We start from the raw sequence: 26568 nt of genomic DNA on the forward strand, positions 1-26568 counted from the left end.
TTTCCCAGTGCAAATGATTCAGAGTCTACTCTGGTACATTTGTATTCCATTCCCACTGCCGTTTCCCTTAGCCGTCATTCTTTCTTCTAATTCCTATAACAGTGTCTGTACCCACTTTCCTATTCTGATCTTGGCTTTCCCAAACTCCTTTTAATACAATGGTATAGTGAGTCATCTGTGATTTTTTAGGCATGTTTGATACTTCTTTATTGTCAATCAGATAAAATCTGAACTTTGTAATAAGACCATCAAGGCCAAATAGGATCTAATCATGGTGTAGAATGTGTTTCATAAAATGTATTTGAGATTATCTAACCTCAGGATTTGGGTTAAAGACAAAATAAAAATTGTCTTAATCTTTTTAGAGAGGTTTCTTCTGAATAATAAATGGACACATTCCAGTTGGAAAGGTGTGAAATGTACTCAAAGTTTAAGGATTGAGATAATGGAAATGTTGGTTTTAAAAGAGGTTATCAATCAGAAGATAACCTTAACAAGTTGACAACACTGCTCAACCAGGAAATATGTTTAATTTGTTTGTATTCATTAGCAATATGAAGTAGATAAGCAAATAACTTAGATTCCAAAAACTTGAATCTTTGGAAGATATTATAGAAATATGAAATAAGGGCTTCCTTCCACTGACATACTTAAGCATTCTGTGATAACAGTTTTAGGAGATGAACCAATCATTAGTATGCATTATGCATCTGAGGAGTTGGAGCTAGAATAAATAACTTAGGAACTAGGAGTACTGGTCAGGTGTAGGATGCTGTGGTTATTACCACTACTTAGAGTTTGGTTCTCTAAGACTGAGAACAATTCTGTTTCTCTCCAGGATGGGATTGATGCATACATATGTAGCTAAGCTATGGATCAAGAATAGCATTTAAGAGCACACCTGATACAAACCATATATATTCCAAGGTGAAGGGTACTATGACCATTATTTCCTTGGGCTAGGGAGGGAGGGAATGTAGACCCAAGCATTTGTACTATTTCTATCCTTTCCTTCCTAACCACATCATAATATACAACCTCCTATTATTTTAATTACCTAAATGCCTTTCTTAAAGCATTATTAATTCTGTTGTGCCATGTTTATGGCTAGAGAGAAGTAAAATAAAAAGTGTATATATTACTAAAATTTAGAAACTTTAAGCACATGATTTTTATCAGAGGAAAGACTAACAATTCAGTAAAGGATTTTGCAATTAATTGTCACAATAAGTGGAATATTTAGGGAAAAGATAGTTATGCACATCAATGTAAAAAGTGGCCTTACAAAACAGATTTCCATTTTGCTAGTGATGTGCAGTACAACTCTGTGGACTGCCAAATTGGCCAGAATGAAGACAAATGGTTCTCTAGGCCTTCCACTCCAAAGCCATGTGATTTTTTTTATCTTGATATTTTCATTCTGCATATTGTCTCCCTCAGAGCCTGGTGGACCTGCTTGTTCCGCAGAGTATAGATGACAGGGTTGAGCAGTGGGGTCACCACTGTGTTCACAAGGGCAGCCTCCCTGTTGGAGTCCAGCCTATTCCTTTGCTTTGGTTTCATGTATATAAACACACAGCTGCCATACATCAGAGAGAGGACAATGAGGTGAGAAGAGCAGGCAGAGAAAGCTTTCTGTTTCTCCTTGGCTGATGGGAGTTGCACAATTGTGACTACTATGTTGTTGTAGGCAATGAGGGTTATGATAAGGGATGTTAAAAGGATAAACAAGGCAAGGACAAAGGCCAACATTTCCACAGACCTGGTGTCAGAACAAGAGAGATGAATCAGGGGCCCAACATCACAGAAAAAGTGGGGGATGATATGGGGACCACAGAAGGATAACTGGGAAATCTTTACTAGTGGACCAGTGATGAGAGGGAAGGCCAAAGCAAAGCAGGCAGTGACCAGGAGGAAGCAAGTCTTCAGGTTCATGATGGTCGGGTAATGCAGAGGCTTGCAAATGGCCAGGTACCGATCCAGAGACATCACTGCTATGAGGAGGAAACCTGCTGCTCCCAGAAATAAAAAGACAAAGGCTTGTATGAAACAGGCAGGAAAGGAAATGGTTTGTTTGCCTAAGAGAAAGATGACCAGCAACTTAGGAATAACAGCACTTATGACACCACACTCCAAGAAGGAGAAAATGCTGAGGAAAAAGTACATAGGTGTGTGGAGCCGGGAGTCAGTACAGGTGATCGTGACTATGACAGCATTGCCTGCGATGGATGCCAGGTACGCCAGCAGGTGCACCAGGAAGAGGACCTTTCCCAGATGCTGGATGGCAGGAAACCCCTCCAAGATGAATTCTTGGACAGTTGTCCCATTCCTCATTTCCATGGGCATGTCTTTCCACAGCATCATCAATGTTGGTCTAACCTATTATAAAGACATCAGGGAACACAAAGGTTTTAGAGAAGCATGACTAAGTTATTTGCATATCAAAGAAGATGGAGAGGCAGATAACAATGTGGCTTAGCCCATTGGTTCTTGAATCAGAAGGACCTGAATTTAATACTAGTTCAATACTGAGTTCTAACTCCTGAGCGATGAGTCATCTTTGGAAAGGAAGTTAACCTTTGTAAACTTTACTTTGCCCTCTGTAGAATGAAGATGATAGGATCTACCTATTACTGTTCTTTGATAATTAATTAAGATAAAGCATGTAAGCACTTGGCATATTTTGACAATGTTTCTTATGTGTTCCTCAGTCTAAGTGCAATATTATCATTAAAATGATGCTTAATAGAATTATTGACATTTTCATACTTACAAAATATTTTATTTTTAATATTATTTTGTAAATAAACATAACAATGTTAGTAATACTCCCTTTGAATATCCCTTGTAAAATATGCAACACATTTTATGGTCTAAGTTGTCATCATCATCTGTTGAGGACTTACGTTTGTTCTATGCTGGTCACTGAAATTCAGTATTTCTATTACTCTTCACAATAACCATGAGCCCCTTATTCTACAGAAGTGGAAATTGATGTTTAGAGAATTCCAGAGAGCTTAGATCACAGAGCTGGGAATTTAGCCAGAATGCCAGAATCTGGAGGATATGCTGTTTCCAAATGCAGTGACAAAATATTTTAAAATGGGATCATATCTATTGTTGATGATCTCTCAATCTTAAGTGAAAGATTAGCTTTATTTATCACAATTGTTTCTACCCTTGGTTAGATTCACTGATGAGTTATAGACCTGTGGAATGACATGGGGCTTAGAGAGCAACTACTTTAGCACAAGCAGAGACCAGAGACATTAGGGGCTGCTCAACAACTTGAGGTTAGGTTGTAAATCCAGGATTTACCACCCACCGTCCCCACCCCAGCGTTCATGCTGGCCTGTGATGCAGGTGGGAGTGATAGTAGTTTATAAGATTAACCCACTGTGGAGGTTATGCAGGGCACCTGGCATTCATAAATTACTCTTGCATCAAAGCTCCGTGAACATTCTTCTCTCTCCAGTACTCTCAATCAGTAACTTCTCTCCGGATGGTGTTTGGCTGTAGCATCTCAATACTAGGCTAAAAGTCTGCTGTGTGGAATTTTTCACTCTCACTAACGCACCCTGGGCCATGTCCTCTGAAGGGCTGCTCATGAAACCAAACTGTTCCCCCCTGAGTGGTACAACCAGAAGGAGCCTCTGTTTCTGTTCCTATTGACCTCAGTAAGTCCACCAGATCACCACAGTCCATGAGGCCAGGCACACACATGAATCACCTCATGGAGGGCAGGACTTCCTCCTCTTGCAGCTATTCTTTGAAGACATTAAGAGCTTGCTCTGGGCTGAGGGGAAAGGAGAGGAGAAGGAAACTCATTTGTCACAGCCTGTTGTCCCTGAGGGGGGTGAATATGCATTCCATGCTCCCAGTGTTCTGAATGACAAAGCCCTGTTTCGATAGCCAGGATGTTTTTTAGCACAAGGCTACATGCAGCCTTGACCACTGAAACCCCAGAGGGGAGCAGATGGACTAAAACAACTACATTTCACTGGCCCCAGTTTTGAGCTAGAGCTGGACTTCCAGACTACTTAGGATTCTGAGGAAAAGTCTGGCTGCCTCCACCAGTGGGTAGAAACCCACCTAACATGCAACATTGCTTTCACTTCCTATACCAGTTAATAGGAGTAGGCACCTTCTTATAGGTTTAGACCTGGGTGCTGCTGAGACAACGGTCCTTCTGCAGCAGTGCTCCATGTCATGGATGCATCTGCTCCAAGTCACCTTCTATTGCACTATGGTCCTCCATCATATGCTCACCTTCCCATGTGGAGAAGCATCCTTATTTTACTGCATCAACAGTTAGAAGGTGCCGACATGAAAATTTGAAGTCTCTGTGATGTTTTTGCCACAATACTGTTTGGCTACCCAGCAGGAAGGACCTAGCCAGTGAGCAGAGAGTATAGGTCCCCAAACCTTATTGGATGCTGAAGAGACAGGGGCAGAAAGTAAAGGCCTGTCTTGTCTCCTGAGGGCAGCTAATTAGTTAATGTTGAGAACAAGAATTACTGGCCTAACCCTTATATTTATCTTCCCATTGTCTCTGGTAATGCTGACTCCCAGATGTCCACATTGTTCTCTGCCAAGATTTTTGAAGGAAATTATATGACATTTTCCCAAGGGTTTTTAAAATCCCAGGTTGAATATTGCTACTGCTTTGAGGTAACAGTCCAGACTATAGTTTTCTACATGTGATATTTGGAATGAGACCAGAGCATAGTTGTTAAAAGAACAGATTTTATGGTGAGAAGCAGCTGGATCACACCCTGGCTTGCATGTGGCTTTTGAGAAGATACTGGGGAAATCCACCTGTCTTAGTCAATCATTCTTCATGCTTCCACCAATATTATGATTCTTTTCATTGCATATTTTTATCTGAAAAATATTTTCATTGTGCTCACCAATCCTTGGAAAAGGAAAGCACACATTTTCCTCTTCAGGGAAGAAAGGGAAATGCTAGGCAGTTTCTGTAATATCTCTAACCTGGCAGGCGCCTCTCTTTTTAAATGTATCTGGGATGTGGAACCCCAGATTCTTTCTAAATATAGAAGAGGCTAGATGTGAGGTTTAGGGTGGAGAAGCTGTATCCATAGCAACCACTGCATTGGAAAACTGCTTCTTGGTATCTCAGCTGAGCTGCTGTGTAGAAGTGACCCAATTTTCTGTGACCTCTGGTTTCCCATCCAGAGCCCGATAAGGGGACTAAACTCCCAAAGTGTATTTGCTGGCAACCCTGGGGCACATGGTAGCTGGAAATTTGTCCTGCATGAATCTGCCCTCATCATAATTGGTCTTACAAGGTCAAGGCAAATATTATAGAAACTTTCATGAGTACTCATGTGGGTCCCATCTACCCAAAAAATCATTTTTACAACATCTGTCCATCTACACACTTCTGCTTTCCATCCAGGCCAAACTTGGAAACCATGGCTATTTTCTCAGTTGGAAGTGAGGGAAAATAAAGAGTAATGGGAGAAGAGTTACAATGCTATAGCAATGTGAGACTATACATTTTAATGCTAAGATAAAGGCTCATTTGTATGGGGTTTTAATTTTATGCAGTGCCAGCTTCATGGTGCAGAAATACTTCTCAGACCTGAGTGAATCCCAATGCCAACACGATGGTGGGAAATGTGGGAGGAGAGGGCCTGGCATGTGGTTTGATGGCAAGGCTTAGAAAGTGGAAAAAGAAATGGGCTAAACTAACTCTACATTGCATCTAGCATAAGGGGTGGTGAGACGGTACCAAGAAATGTTTCAGGTTGTCCTTGATCTAGTTTCTCATTTCTGGATAGTGCCTTCATGGCTTATCCTTTACCCACTATTTCTTTATGTTTTTAATGGTACCTTGATCTCATTTGTTGTGGCCGTTTTCCAGCATTGCTTGTGCTTTGAGTGTTTAGTTATCCAGTTAGAGTAAGGAAAGGGATAGTTCTTAAAGTTGTATTTGTGATTATCAAAACTTAGAAGGATAAAGCACACATCAATTTATGGATTATCCTCTGCAGAATATTGTTATGTTTTCCATTCTGTCCTTCAGCCACTAAATGATAAATTAGGTTACCCCAATATTCAGGATTTAGATAATAAGAATATTTTTGTTTATAGTGTATCTGGTTAATATGGTCTATTCCTAGAATGGTTCCATTTTCTAGTATTATTTCCCTAAGGAAAGAGGCTTAATTAAGGCCCGAGGAAAGATAAATCCCGTCATCTATGATATTGTGGGAGAAGGTGTAGAGGATGCTAATATGAAGAGAAGTGGGGATCAGGATGGAGAGAAGCACTCAGTATACCCAACCCGGGCTGAGGGTGGAGCTGTGGGAATACTAATAATCCTTTAAGAAGCACTGTTCCTCATGGAAATTCCATATAATTAAGGCAAGAATGGCAACAGAGACTCAGAACACATCAATTCTGATCTAAAGGGTTCATTACTCATATGCAATACCCATCCATCCATGTGAGAAAAGCATGGTAGTGTTAGTAGCTTCCAACTGGGGACCCAGAGGGGAAGCTGAAGGCATAGGGTAATTTATTCTGAGTTTCTTTGTTGTCTTTTTTATTCTTGCATGGAAAAAAGAAAACTTCTCCTTTTTAATGAACCTCATCATATAATGACTAATACAGTTGAATTATATGGGTGGGACAGAAAGAGGTAGAAAAAGCTACCTATAAATCTCAGAAGTGAAACCACTTGGTAAGGTTCTGGATCTTCCACTTTTATTTTTAAGTTTGTATTTAAATTAGTTAATTAAATTCCTTAAATGTTTGGTAGAATTTGCTTGTGAATCCATCTGACCCTGCACACTTTTCTATATGGGGTGATTTTTTATTCCTGATTCAATTATTTTGCTAGTTAAATTTCTGTTCAAGTTTTCTATTTCTTTCTGTTTTAGTTTGGTGGTTTCTAGGTTTCTAGACATTTATCCATTTATTCCAGGTTGGCATGTAGTTTTTCATAATATTCTCTTATAATTTGTATTTCTGTGGTGTTGGTTATTTCTCCTCTATCATTTGTGATTTTATTTATTTGGGTCCTTTCTCCTTTCTTTTTGATAACTTTGGCTAGAGGTTTTTCAATTTTACTACTGTTTTCAAAGAACCAGCTCCTGGTTTCATTGATATGTTCTTTTAGTTTCTATATCATTTATTTCTGCTCTAATCTTTATTATTTTCTTCTTTCTCCTGGCTTTAGGCTTCGTTTGTTGTCTTTTTCTAGCTCCTTTGTTGTAATGTTAGGTTATTTATGTGAGTTTTCTTGCTTCTTCGGATAGGCCTGTATTCCTATATCCTTCCGTCTTAGGATTGCTTTTGCTACATCCCAAGGTTTTGGACCATCGTGTTTACACTTTCATTTAGTTCCATGTATTTTTTATATCTTCTTTGAATTTCTGGTTGACTTATTCATTGTTCATTGGCATGTTGTTTGGCCTCCCTGTTATTTGTAGTGTTTCCCAATTTTCTCTTGTGGTTGATTTCCAGTTTAAGAGCATGCTCAGGGGCGGAGCAAGATGGCGGAGGAGTAGGAGACCTGGATTTCGTCTGGTCTCAGGAATTCAGCTGGATAGGGATCAAACCATTCTGAACACCTACGAACTCAGCAGGAGATCAAAGAGGAGAGTAGCAACAACTCTCTGAACAGAGAAACGACCACTTTCTGGAAGGTAGGACGTGCGGAGAAGTGAATCCGAGGCGATATTCGGGGAGGATAGATGGCAGGGGAGGGGGCCTCCGTCGGCCGCTTCTGGCAAGTGATAGAGCCGCGGAGCACAAAAGCGGAACTTTTAGAAGTCGGCTCCGCTGAGGGACGTTGCTCCAGTGGCTAAGCGGGGGGTGGAACCCTCACGGGACAGTGTGGTCTCAGGACCCTTGGGGTCACAGAAAGACCGGGGGTGCCTGAGTGCGGCAGAGCTCCCAGGTATCGGAGCGGGGAAGCTGGCTGTAGAGACGGCGCCGAGGCGTGGGCTCTCAGCTCGGGGTTGCCATAGACTGTGATCTGCGGCCCAGTCGGGCCACTGCTCCTCCAGCAGGGACCCAACAAGCGGCAGAGCTGGGGAGACTCCCCTTCCTCCCCCGGGAAGAGCGGCGCGGGAGCGCACCACAGGGATCTGCTGGGTTTGGAGACTCCACACGGGGTCGGGTGCCAGAGATAGAAATGCTCGGTCACAGGCCGGGTGAGCACGGACTGTGACCGGAGACCGGGGAGACGGGAGTGACTGGCTGCTTTTCTCTGGGGGCGCACTGAGGAGCGGAGCCCCGAGTTCTTGCTTCCTCCGGGGCGGAGATTGGGAGGCCGCCATTTTCACTGTCGTCCCCCAAAGCCATAGGGAAAGCTTGCAGGGAACAAAAGCTCCTGAGAGCAAACCCGAGCAGCTTGCTTAGCCAGGACTGACAAGGGCAGGGCAATTCCACCCCCGACAAAGATATTTGGGAACCACGGCAACAGGCCCTTCCCCCAGAAGATCAGCAGGAAGAGCCAGCAAGCCAAGACCAAGTTTACCGATCAAGAGAATGGGAGAACTCCAGCGCTAGGGGAATACTGCACATAGAATTCATGGCTTTTTGTACCATGATTCATTAGTTTTTCAAAGTTAATTTTTTAACTGTTTTTTTTTTAATTTCTCTTTTTCCCTTTTTCAACCAACATCTTATCAATCCCTTTTTTTAAAAAAACATTTTTTATTTTTTATTTTTAGAGTCATATTTTATCCCCTCATAATAGTTACCCTTATTTTTGGCATATATATGTAAGTTTTTCTCTCTTTAAGATTTTGAGATACAGTTTCTTCTAACAGATCAAAATATACCCTAAATCCCTAGTGTATGGCTTTGTTCTAGTCCCCTGCCTGATCACATTCTCTCCCTTTTTTTTTAAATCTTCTTCTTTCTTTTTTCAAACAACTTCTTATCGTATCAATTCCTTTTATAAAATCTTTTATAATTTTCATCTTTACAGTCATCTTCCATCCCTTCATTGTATCAACCCTTATTTTGTACATATATAAGTCTTGCTTCCTTTAAAATTTTAGGAGGCACTTTTTTCTAACAGACCAAAATATGCCCCAAATCTAGTGTGTGGCACTGATCTATGCACTAGCCTGATCATATTTGATCATATTCTGTTTTTTTTTTTGTATTGTTCTGTTTTTGTTTTTAATCTTTTTGGGTTTTTTTTTTTTCTTTCTTTCTTTCTCTTTCTTTTTTCTTTCTTTCCCTTTCTTTTCCCCTGGTTTCAGGTCTTTTCTGATTTGTATAGAGTATATTTGTATAGAGTATATTTGCTGGGGACGCTGTTAACCTGTTAGCATTTTGTTCTCTCATTCATCTATTCCCCTCTGGACAAAACGACAAGATGAAAAAAATCACCCCAGCAAAAAGAACAAGAGATAATACCGTCAGCCAGGGACCTACTCAATATGGACATTAGTACGATGTCGGACCTAGAGTTCAGAATCATGACTTTAAAGATACTAGCTGGGATTGAAAAAAGCATGGAAGTTATTAGAGAAACCCTTTCTGGAGAAATAAAAGAACTAAAATCTAACCAAGTCGAAATCAAAAAGGCTATTGATGAGGTGCAATCAAAATGGGGGCACTAACTGCTAGGATAAATGAGGCAGAAGAGAGAATCAGTGATATAGAAGACCAAATGGTGGAAAATAAAGAGGCTGAGAAAAAGAGAGAGAAACAACTACAGGATCACGAGGGCAGAATTCGAGAGATAAGCGATACGATAAGACAAAACAACATTAGAATAATTGGGATCCCAGAAGAAGAAGAAAGAGACAGAGTAGACATCCCTGCCGTGTTCCTGACCTTAGGGGGAAAGCTCTCAGTTTTTCGCCATTGACAATGATATTCGCTGTAGGTTTTTCATAGATGGCTTTTATGATATTGAGGTATGTACCCTCTATCCCTATACTCTGAAGAGTTTTGATCAAGAAAGGATGCTGTACTTTGTCAAATGCTTTTTCTACATCTATTGAGAGGATCATATGGTTCTTGTTCTTTCTTTGATTAATGTATTGTATCACATTGATTGATTTGTGGATGTTGAACCAACCTTGCAGCCCAGGGATAAATCCCACTGGTCCTGGTGAATAATCCTTTTAATGTACTGTTGTATCCTATTGGCTACTATTTTCATGAGAATTTTTGCATGCATGTTCATCAAGGATATTGGTCTGTAATTCTCCTTTTTGATGGGGTCTTTGTGTGGTTTGGGGATTAAGGTAATGGTGGCCTCATAAAACGAGTTTGGAAGTTTTCCTTCCATTTCTATTTTTTGGAACAGTTTCAGAAGAATAGGTATTAATTCTTCTTGAAATGTTTGGTAGAATTCCCCTGGGAAGCCATCTGGCCCTGGGCTTTTGTTTGTTGGGAGATTTTTGATGACTGCTTCAATTTCCATAGTGGTTATAGGTCTGTTCAGGTTTTCTATTTCTTCCTCGTTCAATTTTGGTAGTTCATACATCTCTAGGAATGCGTCCATTTCTTCCAGGTTATCTAATTTGCTGGCATAGAGTTGCTCATAATATGCTCTTATAATTGTTTGTATGTCTTTGATGTTGGTGGTGAGCTCTCCTCTTTCATTCATGATTTTGTTGATTTGGGTCATTTTTCTTTTTGATAAGTCTGGTCAGGGGTTTATCAACCTTGTTAATTCTTTGAAAGAACCAGCTCCTAGTTTCGTTGATCTGTTCTACTGTTCTTTTGGTTTCTGTTTCATTGATTTCTGCTCTGATCTTTATTATTTCTCTTCTCCTGCTGGGTTTAGGCTTTGTTTGTTGTTCTTTCTCCAGCTCCTTTAGGTGTAGGGTTAGGTTGTGTATTTGAGACCTTTCTTGTTTCTTGAGAAAGGCTTGTATTGCTATATATTTTCCTCTTAGGACTGCCTTTGCTGCATTCCAAAGATTTTGAACAGTTGTGTTTTCATTTTCATTGGTTTCCATGAATTTTTTTTTAAATTCTTCTTTAATTTCCTGGTTGACTCATTCATTCTCTAGTAGGATGCTCTTTAGCCTCCATGTATTTGAGTTCTTTCCGACTTTCCTCTTGTGATTGAGTTCTAGTTTCAAAGCACTGTGGTCTGAAATTATGCAGGGAATGATCCCAATCTTTTGGTACCGGTTGAGACCTGATTTGTGACCTAGGATGTGATCAATGCTGGAGAATGTTCCATGGGCACTAGAGAAGAATATGTGTTCTGTTGCTTTAATGGAATGTTCTGAATATATCTGTGAAGTCCATTTGGTCCAGTGTGTCATTTAAAGTCTTTATTTCCTTGTTGATCTTTTGCTTAGATGATCTGTCCATTTCAGTCAGGGGGTGTTAACGTCCCCCACTATTATTGTATTGTTGTTGATGTGTTTCCTTGCTTTTGTTATTAATTGGCTTATATAATTGGCCGCTCCCATGTTAGGGGCATAGATATTTACAATTGTTAGATCTTCTTGTTGGATAGACCCTTTAAGTAGGATATAGTGTCCTTCCTCATCTCTTATTACAGTCTTTGGTTTAAAATCTAATTTGTCTGATAGGAGGATTGCCACCCCAGCTTTCTTTTGGTGTCCATTAGCATGATAAATGGTTTTCCACCCCCTCACTTTCAATCTGGATGTGTCTTTGGGTCTAAAATGAGTGTCTTGCAGACAGCATATCGATGGGTCTTGTTTTTTTGTCCAATGTGATAGCCTGTGTCTTTTGATTGGGGCATTGAGCCCATTTACATTCAGGGTAACTATTGAAAGATATGAATTTAGTGCCATTGTATTGCCTGTAAGGTGACTGTTGCTTTATATCGTCTGTGTTCCTTTCTGGTCTATGTTACTTTTAGGCTCTCTTTGCTTAGAGGAGCCCTTTCAATATTTCTTGGAGGGCTGGTTTCATGTTTGCAAATTCCTTTAGTTTTTGTTTGTCCTGGAAGCTTTTTATCTCTCCTTCTATTTTCAATGACAGCCTCTCTGGATATAGTATTCTTGCCTGCATATTTTTCTCATTTAGTGCTCTGAAGATATCATGCCAGTCTTTTCTGGCCTGCCAGGTCTCTGTGGATAGGTCTGTTGCCAATCTAATGTTTCTACCATTGTAGGTTACCGATCTCTTGCCCTAGCTGCTTTCAGGATTTTCTCTTTGTCTCTGAGACTAGTTAAGTTTTACTCTTAGATGTTGAGTTGTTGACCTATTTTTATTGATTTTGAGGGGGTGTTCTCTCTGCCTCCTGGATTTTGATGCCTGTTTCCTTCCCCAAATTAGGGACGGTCTCTGCTATAATTTGCTCCAGTATACCTTCTGCCCCTCTCTCTCTTTCTTCTTCTTTTGGGATCCCAATTATTCTAATGTGTTTTCGTCTTATGGTATCGCTTATCTCTCGAATTCTGCCCTTGTGATCCAGTAGTTGTTTATCTTTTTCTCAGCTTCTTTATTTTTTCATCATTTGGTCTTCTATATCACTAATCCTCTCTTCTGCCTCATTTATCCTAGCAGTTAGAGCCTCCATTTTTTATTGCACCTCATTATAGCCTTTTTGATTTTGACTTGGTTAGATTTTAGTTCTTTTATTTCTCCAGAAAGGGTTTCTCTAACATCTTCCATGCTTTTTTCAAGCCCAGCTAGTATCTTTAAAATCATCATTCTGAACTCTAGTTCTGACATCTTACTAATGTCCGTATTGATTAGGTCCCTGGTAGTCGGTACTGCCTCTTGTTTTTTTGTTGAGGTAATTTTTTCCATCTTGTCATTTTGTCTAGAGGAGAATAGATGAATGAGAGAACAAAATGCTAACAGGGTAACAAAGTCCCCAGAAAATATACACTAAACAAATCAGAAAAGACCTGAAACCAGGGGAAAAGAAAGGGAAAGGATGAAAAAAGAAAAAAATAGAAAAAGATAAAAACAAACAAAAAAAACCAAAACAGTATATGATCAAATATGATCAGGCTGGTGCATAGATCACTGCCACACACTAGATTTTGGGCGTATTTTGATCTATTAGAAGAAAGTGCCTCCCAAAATTTTAAAGAAAGAAAAACATATATTTACAAAAATAAGCGTTAATACAATGAAGGGATGGAATATGAGTCTAAAGATGAAAACTGTAAAAGATTTTATAAAAGGAATTGATAAGAAGTTGGTTGAAAAAAGGAAGAAGAGGATTTAAAAAAAAAAGGAGAGAATATGATCAGGCGGGAGACTAGAACAAAGCCATACACTAGAGATTTAGGGTATATTTTTATCTGTTAGAAGAAACTGTATCTGAAAATTTTAAAGAGAGAACAACTTCTATATATATATGTATATATACCAAAAATAAGGGTAACTACTATGAAGGGATAGAATATGAGTCTAAAAATGAAAAATAAAAGTGTTTTTTAAAAAAGGGATTGATAAGATTTTGGTTGAAAAAGGGAAAAAGAAAAATTAAAAAAAAAAGGCAGTTAAAGAAAATTAACTTTGAAAGACTAAAGAATCATGGTAAAAAAGCCATGAATTCTATGTGCAGTATTCCCCTAGCGCTGGAGGTCTGAGGTTCTCATTGATCAGTAAACTTGGTCTTGGCTGGCTGTTCTTGCTGATCTTCTGGGGGAGGGGCCTGTTGCCATGGTTGCCAAATGTCTGCCGGAGGCAGAATTGCCCTGCCCTTGCTGGTCTGGGCTAAGTAATCTGCTCTGGTTTGCTCTCGGGAGTTTTTGTTCTCTGCAAGCTTTCTGTACAGCTTTGGAGGATGAGAGTGAAAATGGTGCCCCCCAATCTCTGCCCAGAGGAGCTGAGAACTCAGAGCCCCACTGCTCATTGAGCTCCCAGAGAAAAGCAGTCAGTCACTCCCGTCTCCCCGGTCTCCGGCCGCACTCTGTGCTCACCCGGCCTGTGACCGAGCGTTTCTATCTCTGGCTCACAACCCCGTGTGGAGTCTCCAAACCCAGCAGATCCCTGCGGTGCGCTCCCGCACCCCTCCTCCTGGGAGAGGAAGGGGATTCTCCCCGGATCTGTTGCTTGTTGGGTCCCTGCTGGAGGAGCAGTGGCCCGACTGTGCTGCGGACCACGGTTTATGGCAACCACGAGCTGAGAGCCCGTGCCTCAGCTCCGTCTCTGCAGCCGGCTTCCCCGCTCTGATACCTGGGAGCTCTGCTGCACTCAGACACCCCTGGTCTTTCTGTGACCCCGAGGGTCCTGAGACCACAGTGTCCCGTGAGGGTTCCACCCCCCGCTTAGCCACTGGAGCGACGTCCCTCAGCAGAGCTGACTTCTAAAAGCTCCAATTTTGTGCTCCAAGGCTCTATCACTTTGCAGAAGCAGCCGGTGGAGGCCCCCTCCCCCGCCATCTATCCTCCCGAATATCACCTCGGATTCACTTCTCCGCACGTCCTACCTTCCAGAAAGTGGTCACTTTTCTGTTCAGAGGATTGCTGCTATTCTTTTCTTTGATCTCCTGTTGAGTTCATAGGTGTTCAGAGTGGTTTGATCCCTATCCAGCTGAATTCCTGAGACCAGACGAAATCCAGGTCTCCTACTACTCCGCCATCTTGCTCCTTCCTACCCCCTGCAATCTTTTTGAAAAAGGAAAGCACATATTTGTCTTCTTCAGGGAAGAAGGGGGAATGCAAGGTTTCTGTAACATCTCTAACCTGACAGGGCCCTCTTTTTTTAAAAGAATCTTGGCAGTGGATCCCCAGATTCTTTGTAGATGCAGAAGAGGAAGAGATGTGCACCTGAGGATGGAGAAGGTGTATCCATAGCAACCACTGGCTTGGAAAGCTGTTTCTTTTCCTGGGTATGTCAGCTGGGATTCTGTGGCAGGAGTGACCCATTTTTCTGTGGCCTCTGGCTTCCCATCGAAAGCCAGAGAAGGGGGTTAAACTTGTAAGGTGTATTTGCAGGCCACCCTGGTACATATGGGAGCTTTTTGGTAATTTGTTCTGCCTGAATCTGCCCAGATTAATATTGATCTTAGAATGTCAAGGCAAATATGGAAACTTTCATGAGTTTTCATGTGGGTCCCCCCTTCCCAGAAATAGGTAAAATCTTTTATTTTATTTTTTGAGAGAGAGAAAGTGTGCCCACTTGAGTGGGCGTGAGTTGTAGGGAGAGGTAGAGAGAGAATCTTAAGCAGACTCTGCCCTGAGCATGGAGCCAGACACAGGGCTCTATTCCACAATCCTGAGATCATGACATGAGCCAAAATCAAGAACTGGACACTTAACCGACTGAGGCACCCAGGTGCCCCAGCAAAATCATTTTTATAACATCTGCCCATCTACCCACTCTGCTTTCAATTCAGGTCACACCTGGAAGTGAGGAAAAATAAAGGATGATGGCAGATGAGTTACAGAATCTAGAGCAAAGTGAAACTATACATTTTAACGCTCAGTTAAAGCCTTATTGGCATGGTGTTTTAATTTTATTCAATGACAGCTTCATGGTGCAGAAATACCCGTCATACCCAAGCAAGTCCCAACACCAACACGATGGTGGGAAGGTGGAAGGAAACGACTCCATGTGTTTTGATGGAAAGGTTAACAATGGAACACTCAAAGAAATAGGCTGGGCTAACTCTACATTGTATCTAGCATAAGTGGTGTTGAGCTGGCACCAAGAAATGTTTCAAATTGTCCTTGGTATAGTTTCTCTTTTCTGAATAGTGCCTTCTGGCACTCCAATACACAGTATTTCTTTAAGTTTTTTTTTAATGACCTTGAGATCTCACTTATCAAGGACATTTTTCAGTGTTCCTTGTGCTTTGAGTATTAGTTAGCCAGTTAGAGGAAGGAAGGGGATAGTTCTTAAAGTTGTATTTGTGATCATCAAAACATGGAAGGATAAAGCAAATATCAGTTTGTGGATTCTCTTCCACGGAATATTATTACTTTTGCCACACTGTCCCTCATCCACTCTCGACAAGTTAGGCTACACCTATATTCAGGTTTAGATTATAAGAATATTTTGGTTTAGAGTGTATAATTAATATGGTCTGTTCCTAGAAAGGTTTCAATTTCTAGTATTATGTCTAGTATTAGAAGGCTAAGTTAAGTCCTGAGGAAAGGTAAATCCTGTCATCTTTGTTATTGTGGGAGAGGAAGTAGGGGATGCTAAGTTGAACAGGAAGTAGGGATCAGAATGGAGAGAAGCACTCACTAGGCCGAACCCCAGACTGAGGGTGGAGTGTTGGATTACTAATAATACTTTGAGAACCACTGTCCCTCATGGAGTTTCCATAAAAATAAGGCAACAATGCCACTGGGGACCTGGAACACATCAATTCTGATCTTGAGGTCTCATTAATATCACACCCAATACCTATCCCTCCACATGAGGAAAAGTATAGTAGTGTTAGCAGCTTCCAACTTGGACCACGAGGCGAAACTGAAGGTGTAGGGTAATTTATTCTATCTGGGCATCTTTGTTTTTTTTTTTTAATGCATGCATGGAAAAAAAAATTTCCGTTTTAATAAGCCTGGCTTTATATGTAGAATGATTAATTAAATTGAATTATGTGCATGGGATAGAAGGAAGTAGAAAAGCTATCTGTAAATGTCAGAAGTGAAACTATTCTGTAAGGTTCTGCCTCCTCCACTTCTATTACTTTCTTGGTAGGGTTTCTTGTGCTTGTCTCACCTCTGATGTGTGGATGCTCCAGATGTTGACACGTGTGGTTCTAAGTGGTTTTTTTAGCACAGGATTCTTAAGTATCTTTATCTTGGTACCTTTCCAAAATGAAATGGTGAATGTTGTTTTGCAAGGTCAATATTTTATACAAAGTATGGAAGAGCCCTTAATAACCTCTCCCCCCCCAAACAAACTCCTTTGAAATGGGGGCAAAGTTCACATTTCTAAGTTCACACCTCTTCTCATAACACCCTTACAGCTTATTACATGAAATAGTTTTACTCTTAATGGAGGGGAACTACTTAGAGGAGAAGATGAACGATGTGCAATGGAGAGAAAACTGATTTATATAATCCCCTTTCAGGAAATGGGATCCTTTTGGCTGGGCTTGAGACGTCACCTCACCAATAATCAGTATTATATTAATACTAATGTGTCATAAAGTCAGTGTCCAAGATTCCTAAGATTCAGTAAACCAGACTGATCTCTTTCCACACATGTGACTCTGAGGATCTCAGCTGATCATAGCTTTTGTAAGATATTGGTAGAGAGAGATGTCCTCTGGACTGACAACACAATCAAATTCTGTTTTCTTATCCAGCACTTATCACTGTTTGGGGACAAAGCTCCCGAGAAGAATTCTAAGGAACCAGAAGAGATAACTTGGAATTCTTCAGCCTCTCAATATGACTGGACTGCTCAACGTTGGTTGGAGGTATCTATCAGCTTCTTTTTCCTTAGTTGGGAGGGAGGTCAGGCCGGCCACCCACAAGTCAGGGAAGGAAAGTGGCCAGTGCAGGCATAGTGGGGGAGACTCAGACCGTGCTCAGACTGAACAAGAGTCATACAGCCAGGGTAAGCACCTGCTACATCCTCAGAAGGCTGGCTTCTTCTGAATGTATGCCTCACCTTTGTCCATCAGGTCTGCTGTTGGGGAAAGATACATTCAGCCAAAAATAGAGGAGCTGGGTGGGCTCAGCTCTGCTTTTTCCTCATACCCATCTTAGTTTGACTCTTTGTCTTGAAAAGAATGGAAATCCTATCAATCATGGTCAATGAGGGAGTTTAATTTCACAAGTAGCATCTCATTCATAGAAATCCTGAAACAGGAGTCACAATAGGCCTGGTTGTCAAGGACACTGAAGGTGGAGAGTGATTCTAGATTCAGGCAACCTTGGGAACTTCAGCATCTGGGGTGTTTGGATCCTGTTTCCACTGCTTTCTCATTGACCCTCAAGCCACATTCTTCATGTCTGCCACTTTATGGCCTTCTACTAAATGGTGTTCTTTATACTCTTAATTTCTATCCTTCCATTTTTCAGTGACACAGGGTCCATAGTGACTGTGACACTTTCTTGTGGTACATCTCAGTGCTTTGTTTAAGAGAGGAATGATACAAATCTTATGCACTCTTTCATAAGGTGTGAAAAGAGTTTCCAAGATTTCCAAAAAGTTTCATGCAGCAGAATATTTTTTTTTCCCTATCTTATTGGAATATAATTGACATATAACATGGTATAAGTTTAAGGTGTACAGAGTGATGATTTGATATACCCATATATTATGAAATGTTTACCACAGTAAGGTTAACCAGCACATCCTTCACTTCACATAATTACCATTTTGTGGTTATGGTAAAAATATTAAAAACTCTACTCTCATAGCAATTTTCAAGTGTATAATACAGTATTGTTAACTATAGTCACCTTCCTATACTTTGGATCCTCATAACTTACTCATTTCACAACTGGAAGTTCATACCCTTTGACCAATATATCTCCATTTCCCCCATTGCTCAGCCCCTGACAACTACAATTACACTGTATGTTTCTATGAGTTAGATGTTTTTAGGTTTCACATACAAATGAGATAATACAGTATTTGTGTTTCTTTGTCTGATTATTTGACTTAGCAATAAAATATACATCAGCAGATTTATGACAAGACGACAATCTAATGCAGTAGGGAAGTGATAGTCCTTCAATAAATGTAGATGGTATTGCAGCCAGTGGGTATTCAAATGGAGAAAATACAACCTGACCCTTTATATCATACAAAAAAAAAAAAAGTTAAAAGAGAAAAAAAAAGAAATGCAGAAGATGAACTGTAGATCTAAATGTAAATAGTATAACAATCATCTAAGAGAAAACATGGCAGAATATCTTAATGTGTTTGGGAGAAAGTAAAAAAATTTCTTGACCAAGGCAAAAGAATTTACCATAAAAACAATGGTACTAGGTATCTCTATTAATTGCAAGACAGCATTAAGGAAATGAAAGGGCAAGTCACAGTGTGGGAAAAGCTATTTTTAATCTGACAAATCTACAAATCAGTAAGGAAAAGACAATGGAACAAAAGAAACCTGGGCAAAATATTTTCAGAGTCCCTTCACAAAAAGATATTATACAAATGGCTGGTATTATATTAAAATATTCAGGGTACTTAATGATGAGGGAAATATAAATTAAAACCACACTGCAATATTTCACACAAATAAGAATGGTTAAAATGTAAAATTCAGGTGGTACCATGTGTTACTGAGATGATTCAGCTTTCAGATTATAATGCTGAAATAACTATACATCAACAAAATCATTTTTTTTGGTTGCATCCAAATTTATATGCTAGGAACTACAAAAAGCCAGCCAAGAAGTGTAAGTACATTATTGAAGTTATATATGGAGAGCATGATAATGCCATATTTGTGAAGCCTAGTCATTAAAACTGTGTTTCTCAGTTACTCCCAGGACCATTGAAGGAGAAAAATGCTGGAAAAATAATGAGTGAATTTTTATTAGAAAAATGCCACTGAGGATAATTGTCAAGATATTATCAGTAGGTGGAGAGATTAATATCCAGGCTAACAGATGGAGCAGGTAGGTGGAGAGGGAATGAAGGCTTTTGTCATTGTCAGCCCATCTGACTCAACATTTATACTTTGCCTCCCCTCCTACACCCCACTGAACCACTCAGGGTGCTAGCAATAAGTCTTCTTCCAAGCACAGTAGAAAACCAATTCAATAGATCCTTCCAATTTGATAAGCAATCCACATCTGAAACACTTTTCTCCTCATTATGCCATGGCCAGGTGATCATTAACTCCCCAGTTGGAATGGTTCCCAAACTTTGGCATGTATCAGTGTCACCTAAGAGTTTGTAAAAACACAGATTACTGGGCCCCATCCCAGGAGTTTCTGACAGTGTAGGTAGTACCCACAAATTCACATTCATAACAAGTTATCAGGTGATGTATTGCTACTGGTGTAGGGACCACACTTTGAGACCCAAAGAAATATTTCACTCCTTTGACATCATTTTAATTCTTTTCCAGTAAGTGTCAGTCCATCTTTCAAGAAGATTATCAGTGAGGGAAATGAAGCTAAGGAAATAAAACTGTTTTACATCCAGGAACAAAGTGGAGTATAAGCAAATCAATGCCGTGGAAAATTGTAGTCTCAAGTGATGGGCTTATTAGAATGGAGCCGTTTGTAGGAAGTAGGGAAAGAAAGAATAAAGAGTCAGGGTGACAGGCGAGAGGAAGTTTATTTGTTTATTTCTGCTTCCTTGGTGTGTCAACTGGCTCTGAGAGCCATGAGCTGAAGTGGCTTCAGAGTTCGTTAGTGGTAATTGTTGATAGAGCATTATCAGGGAATTCTCCAGGGCTGCATGGGACCCTTGTCATCCCTGAACACCATGAGTAAGGAGCTACCACACAGAAATTCTCTGTGCATTGGGCTTATGATAAGAAGTAACAAATTCATTTCCTAGCCTACCAGTGACTCCGGTGGGGATAAATTAGCTGATAATCAATTCTTCAGGGAGTACTTTTTTTCATTGTTTAGTTCAACTTGAAAATACTTTTCTGTGAAACTTTCATGCTTCTGGGAAATCATAAAATATTGCCATCATTATCTTGCTGATGCTCTAAGTAGCTGATGCAGAAAAATAGTTAGCAGGCATTTCCCCTCCCAAAGCCTCAGTGAGTCTGTCCTTTGAATGCACAATGGGACAAGGCAAGGCAGTTACAATACAAAAGGTATACAAGTAATTTAATAATACAGTGACTGAGTATTGGGCTTTGACTGGGGAAGAAGGAAAGTGAGTCAAGACCAGAAAGTTCAAAAAGGAGAGGTCCAAGATTGGATGTAGGTGATATACAAAAATAAAGAAGTAATTAAATAACTATAGGAACTAGTTTCAGGCACGGGGGGAAAACATGTTCTACCTTGTCTCCATCACTGAAAATGAGTATAAAACAGAATGGATGGGGCAGCCATGAGAGGAGCCTGCACAGTGAATCAAGCAGGATGATTGGAAAGAGACCAGAATTTGAAGTACCACCAAATTAATGGTGAGTTTACCATGTTTTCTATCCTCTGGTTCTCTTGCTTCTTGGTCCAGTCACAAAAGTGAGCAGCAGAGAAGAATAAATAAGGCCCCATGCTTCTGGCCACAGAACCTAAAGGAGGCACTTTGGAGACATGAGATGTAATGGGGAGATTTTGATGAGAGGGAACTGGAGGAAAGAGATCCCATGAATTTGTTCAATAACTCAAAGATGTACTCCCAAACTATACATGACTGGATCTGATCTTAATCAGCACAATCAAGACTGAAAACTGAATTACCGGAAAGATTTCTGGCCCGATGCAGACTACCACTGGGTGGTGCACATGTGGGACAGATCTGAATAGCTTTGCAAAGGTTTTGAAAACTGCACTGACATTGAAACTGCAACCTATAGAAGATGGGATGGAACATATGGCCTGAACCGAATCCAGTCCATTTCTTGCCAGCATTACCTTGATCCCAAAACCAGACAAAGATCCCATCAAAAAGGAGAATTACAGACCAATATCCTTGATGAACATGGATGCAAAAATTCTCACCAAAATACTAGCCAATAGGATCCAACAGTACATTAAAAGGATTATTCACCACGACCAAGTGGGATTTATCCCTGGGCTGCAAGGCTGGTTCAACATCCGCAAATCAATCAACGTGATACAATACATTAACAAAAGAAAGAACAAGAATCATATGATCCTCTCCATAGATGCAGAAAAAGCATTTGACAAAGTACAGCATCCTTTCTTGATCAAAACTCTTCAGAGTATAGGGATAGAGGGTACATACCTCAATATCATAAAAGCCATCTACGAAAAACCTACAGCGAATATCATTCTCAATGGGGAAAAGCTGAGAGCTTTTCCCCTAAGGTCAGGAACGCGGCAGGGATGTCCACTCTCACCACTGCTACTCAACATAGTATTAGAAGTCCTAGCCACAGCAATCAGACAACAAAAAGAAATCAAAGGCATCCAAATCGGCAAAGAGGAAGTCAAACTCTCACTCTTTGCAGATGATATGATACTTTATGTGGAAAAACCAAAAGACTCCACCCCAAAACTGCTAGAACTCATACAGGAATTCAGTAAAGTAGCAGGCTATAAAATCAATGCACAGAAATCAGTGGCATTCCTATACACCAACAACAAGACAGAAGAGAGACAAATCAAGGAGTCGATCCCATTCACAATTGCACCCAAAACCATAAGATACCTAGGAATAAATTTAACCAAAGAGGCAAAGGATCTGTACTCAGAAAACTATAAAATACTCCGGAAAGAAATTGAAGAAGACACAAAGAAATGGAAAAACGTTCCATGCTCATGGATTGGAAGAACCAACATTGTGAAGATGTCAAAGCTACCTAGAGCAATCTACACATTCAATGCAATCCCCATCAAAATACCATCCACTTTTTTCAAAGAAATGGAACAAATAATCCTAAAATTTGTATGGAACCAGAAGAGACCCCGAATAGCCAGAGGAATCTTGAAAAAGAAAAGAAAAGCTGGAGGCATCACAATTCCGGACTTCCAGCTCTATTACAAAGCTGTCATCATCAAGACAGTATGGTACTGGCACAAAAACAGACACATCGATCAGTGGAACAGAATAGAGAGCCCAGAAATGGACCCTCAACTCTATGGTCAACTCATCTTTGACAAAGCAGGAAAGAATGTCCAATGGAAAAAAGACAGTCTCTTCAACAAATGGTGTTGGGAAAATTGGACAGCCACATGCAGAAGAATGAAACTGGACCATTTCCTTACACCACACACAAAAATAGACTCCAAATGGTTGAAAGACCTAAACATGAGACAGGAGTCCATCCAAATCCTAAAGGAGAACACAGGTAGCAACCTCTTCGACCTCAGCCGCAGCAACTTCTTCCTAGAAACATCACCAAAGGCACAGGAAGCCAGGGCAAAAATGAACTATTGGGATTTCATCAAGATAAAAAGCTTTTGCACAGCAAAAGAAACAGTCCACAAAACCAAAAGACAACCGACAGAATGGGAGAAAATATTTGCAAATGACATATCAGATAAAGGACTAGTATCCAAAATCTATAAAGAACTTATCAAACTCAACACCCAAAGAACAAATAATCCAATCAAGAAATGGGCAGAAGACATGAACAGACATTTCTCCAAAGAAGACATCCAAATGGCCAACAGGCACATGAAAAAGTGCTCAACATCGCTCGGCATCAGGGAAATCCAAATCAAAACCTCAATGAGATACCACCTCACACCCGTCAGAATGGCTAAAATTAACAAGTCAGGAAATGACAGATGTTGGCGGGGATGTGGAGAAAGGGGAACCCTCCTACACTGTTGGTGGGAATGCAAGCTGGTGCAACCCCTCTGGAAAACAGTATGGAGGTTCCTCAAACACTTGAAATTAGAGCCACCATTCGATCCAGCAATTGCACTACTGGGTATTTACCCCAAAGATACAAATGTAGGGACCTGAAGGGGTACGTGCACCCCAGTGCTTATAGCAGCAATGTCCACAATAGCCAAACTGTGGAAAGAGCCAAGATGTCCATCGACAGATGAATGGCTAAAGAAGAGGTGGTATATATACACAATGGAATATTATGCAGCCATCAAGAGGAATGAGATCTTGCCATTTGCAATGACGTGGATGGAACTGGAGGGTGTTATGCTGAGTGAAATAAGTCAATCAGAGAAAGACATGTATCCTATGACCTCACTGATGTGAGGAATTCTTAATCTCAGGAACAAACTGAGGGTTGCTGGAGTGGTGGGGGGGTGGGAGGGATGGGGTGGCTGGGTGATAGACATTGGGGAAGATATGTGCTACGGTGAGCGCTGTGAATTGTGCAAGACTGTTGAATCACAGATCTGTACTTCTGAAACAAATAACGCAACATATTTTAAGAAAAAAGAAAAAGAAGAAGATAGCAGGAGAGGAAGAATGAAGGGGAGTAAGTCAGAGGGGGAGACGAACCAGGAGAGATGATGGACTCTGAAAAACAAACTGAGGTTTCTGGAGGGGAGGAGGGTGGGAGGATGGGTTAGCCTGGTGATGGGTATTAAGGAGGGCACATTCTGCATGGAGCACTGGGTGTTATGAACAAACAATGAATCATGGAACACTACACCAAAACAAATTATGTAATATATGGTGATTAACATAACAATAAAAAAATAAAAAAAAAGAATACATCCAAATAAATTCCATGCTCAGACCAAACATAATTAAACTGTTGAAAACTAAAGACAAAAAAAAAAAAATTGAAATCAACCCGAAAAATAAAGGTGTATTACCTGTAGGGGAAAAAAAATTTGAATGGCTGTGGGTTTCTAACCAGAAACTACAGAAGGAAGTTGCATGATAATTTTCAATTGCTGAAAGAAAAGACCTACTGTCAACTTGAAATTCTGTATTTAGCAAAAAGTACCTTTAGGAATGAAGGTAAAGAGGAGGTGTTTTGATATGAAGGAAATCTAAGAGAATTTGTTGCCACCAGATATACTGTAAAGAATTGCTAAATGAAGTTCTTTATTATTGTTGTTCTTATTTTATTTCTTAATTTATTTTTTTAATTAATTTTTATTTTTTATTTTATTGTTTTAGCTAAAGAAAGTATTTAAAGACAAAAGGGAATAATACCAGAAGAAAATGTTACATTGGGGATAACAAGAAAGAGAAATGGTAAATATCTTGGTACATATTCTGCTTTTGAGTTCTTGAAAAATACATTTGACAGTTGAAAAGAAAAATAGTGACATTATCTGCAGAGGTTTTTCAGTGTATCCCAATATAATATATAAGATAATTATAACATAAAAAGGAGGAGGGTGCAAGGATCCATGTGGGTGAAAGATTTCTAAATTCCACTTAAATGGTAAAGTGTTGATTCTATTTAGACTATAGAATGTTAAATATGTAAATTGTAATTTTCCTAGTAACCACCTGAAGCAGTCTATGCCAGTAGATATTACTTTTAAAGACCTGATGAATTAAAATGGAATAATAGCAATATTCTAAGAACTCAAATGAAGGCAGGATTTGGGGATATGAAGGAAGGAAAAACAGAAGAAAAAACACATAAAACGAATTTAAAAAATGGTACACCCAAATCTAAAGATATCAATAATTGCATTAAGTGGAAATGACCTAAATTCACCCAACTAAAAGAGATTGGCATAAGAAATACTGAAAAATTCCCTTTATATGGGGTATCTAAAGTACTCAAACTCTTAGAAATAGAAAGTAGGATGGTGGTTGACAGGGATGGGAGGAGAGGGAAAGGGAGATATTTGATGGATACAGAGTTTGAGTTTTGCAAGGTGAAAAAGCTCAAGAGATCTGTTACACAACAATGTAGATATATTTAATGCTACTGTACTGTACACTGAAAAATTTTATGTTATGTGCTTTTTACAACAATAAAAAGAGAGAGACTGTCAGATTAAAAACATAGAAATGGACAAATGAAACATGACCAAACTAAATGTCGTTTATAAGAAACTAATTTGAGATACAATGATATAGTAGTTACAAGTAAAAGGTTGGAAAATGACATAGCATGGAAATGCTAATCAGAATAATGTTAGAGTAGCTATATTAATATAAGACAAGTACACTTCAGAGCAAAGATAATTATGAAGACTTAAAGAGAAAGATAACATAATGATAAAATTGTCAATTCATGGGAGGAGTTAATTTGGTAGAGGAGTAGGAGGACCCTGAGCTTGTCTTGTCCCTCAAACACAGCTAGATAGTTATCAAATTATTCTGAACACCCAAGAAGTCAATTAGAGGTCTGAGAGAACAAAAACTGGAAGTCTATAAGTAGAAAAGCTACCACCTTTTGGAAGATAGGAGGTGTGGAAGTTCACTTGGGGGAAACATAGTTGTGGACATAGTGGTGGGGAGGGAGCCTACCTACGGAGACTACTACAAAGCATTAGAAATGGTGTACCACACTGTTGGTGGGAATGCAAGCTGGTGCAACCAGTCTGGAAAACAGTATGGAGGTTCCTCAAACAGTTGAAAATAGAGCTACCATACGATCCAGCAATTGCACTACTGGGTATTTACCCCAAAGATGCAAATGTAGGGATCCGAAGGGGTATGTGCACCCCGATGTTTATAGCAGCAATGTCCACAATAGCCAAACTGTGGAAAGAGCCAAAATGTCCATCAACAGATGAATGGATAAAGAAGAGGTGGTATATATACACAATGGAATATTATGCAGCCATCAAAAGGAATGAGATCTTGCCATTTGCAATGATATGGCTGGAACTAGAGGGTGTTATGCTGAGTGAAATAAGTCAATCAGAGAAGGACATGTATCATATGACCTCACTGATATGAGGAATTCTTAATCTCAGGAAACAAACTGAGGGTTGCTGGAGTGGTGGGGGGTGGGAGGGATGGGGTGGCTGGGTGATAGACATTGGGGAGGGTATGTGCTATGGTGAGCACTGTGAATTGTACAAGACTGATGAATCACGGATCTGTACTTATGAAACAAATAATGCAATATATGTTAAGAAAAAAAAGAAGAAGAAGATAGCAGGAGGGGAAGAAGGAAGGGGAGTAAGTCGGAGGGGGAGACAAACC

General features: G+C 40.0%; 1 protein-coding gene across 1 annotated transcript; it reads right to left on the reverse strand.

The window, feature by feature from the left end:
• Positions 1-1401: 1401 nt before the first annotated feature.
• Positions 1402-2364, reverse strand: LOC113923780 (olfactory receptor 6C74-like). The gene has a single exon (XM_027596875.1). The coding sequence runs from the start codon at positions 2362-2364 to the stop codon at positions 1402-1404; it is 963 nt and encodes a 320-aa protein (XP_027452676.1).
• Between the last annotated feature and the right edge of the window lie 24204 nt (positions 2365-26568).

The sequence above is a fragment of the Zalophus californianus genome, chromosome 15 (genome assembly GCF_009762305.2).
Source record: "Zalophus californianus isolate mZalCal1 chromosome 15, mZalCal1.pri.v2, whole genome shotgun sequence".
Taxonomy (NCBI): domain Eukaryota; kingdom Metazoa; phylum Chordata; class Mammalia; order Carnivora; family Otariidae; genus Zalophus; species Zalophus californianus.

Excerpts from the sequence above, each read along its gene's own strand:
- LOC113923780 (XM_027596875.1), bottom strand. The coding sequence starts at position 2,364 with ATGATGCTGTGGAAAGACATGCCCATGGAAATGAGGAATGGGACAACT.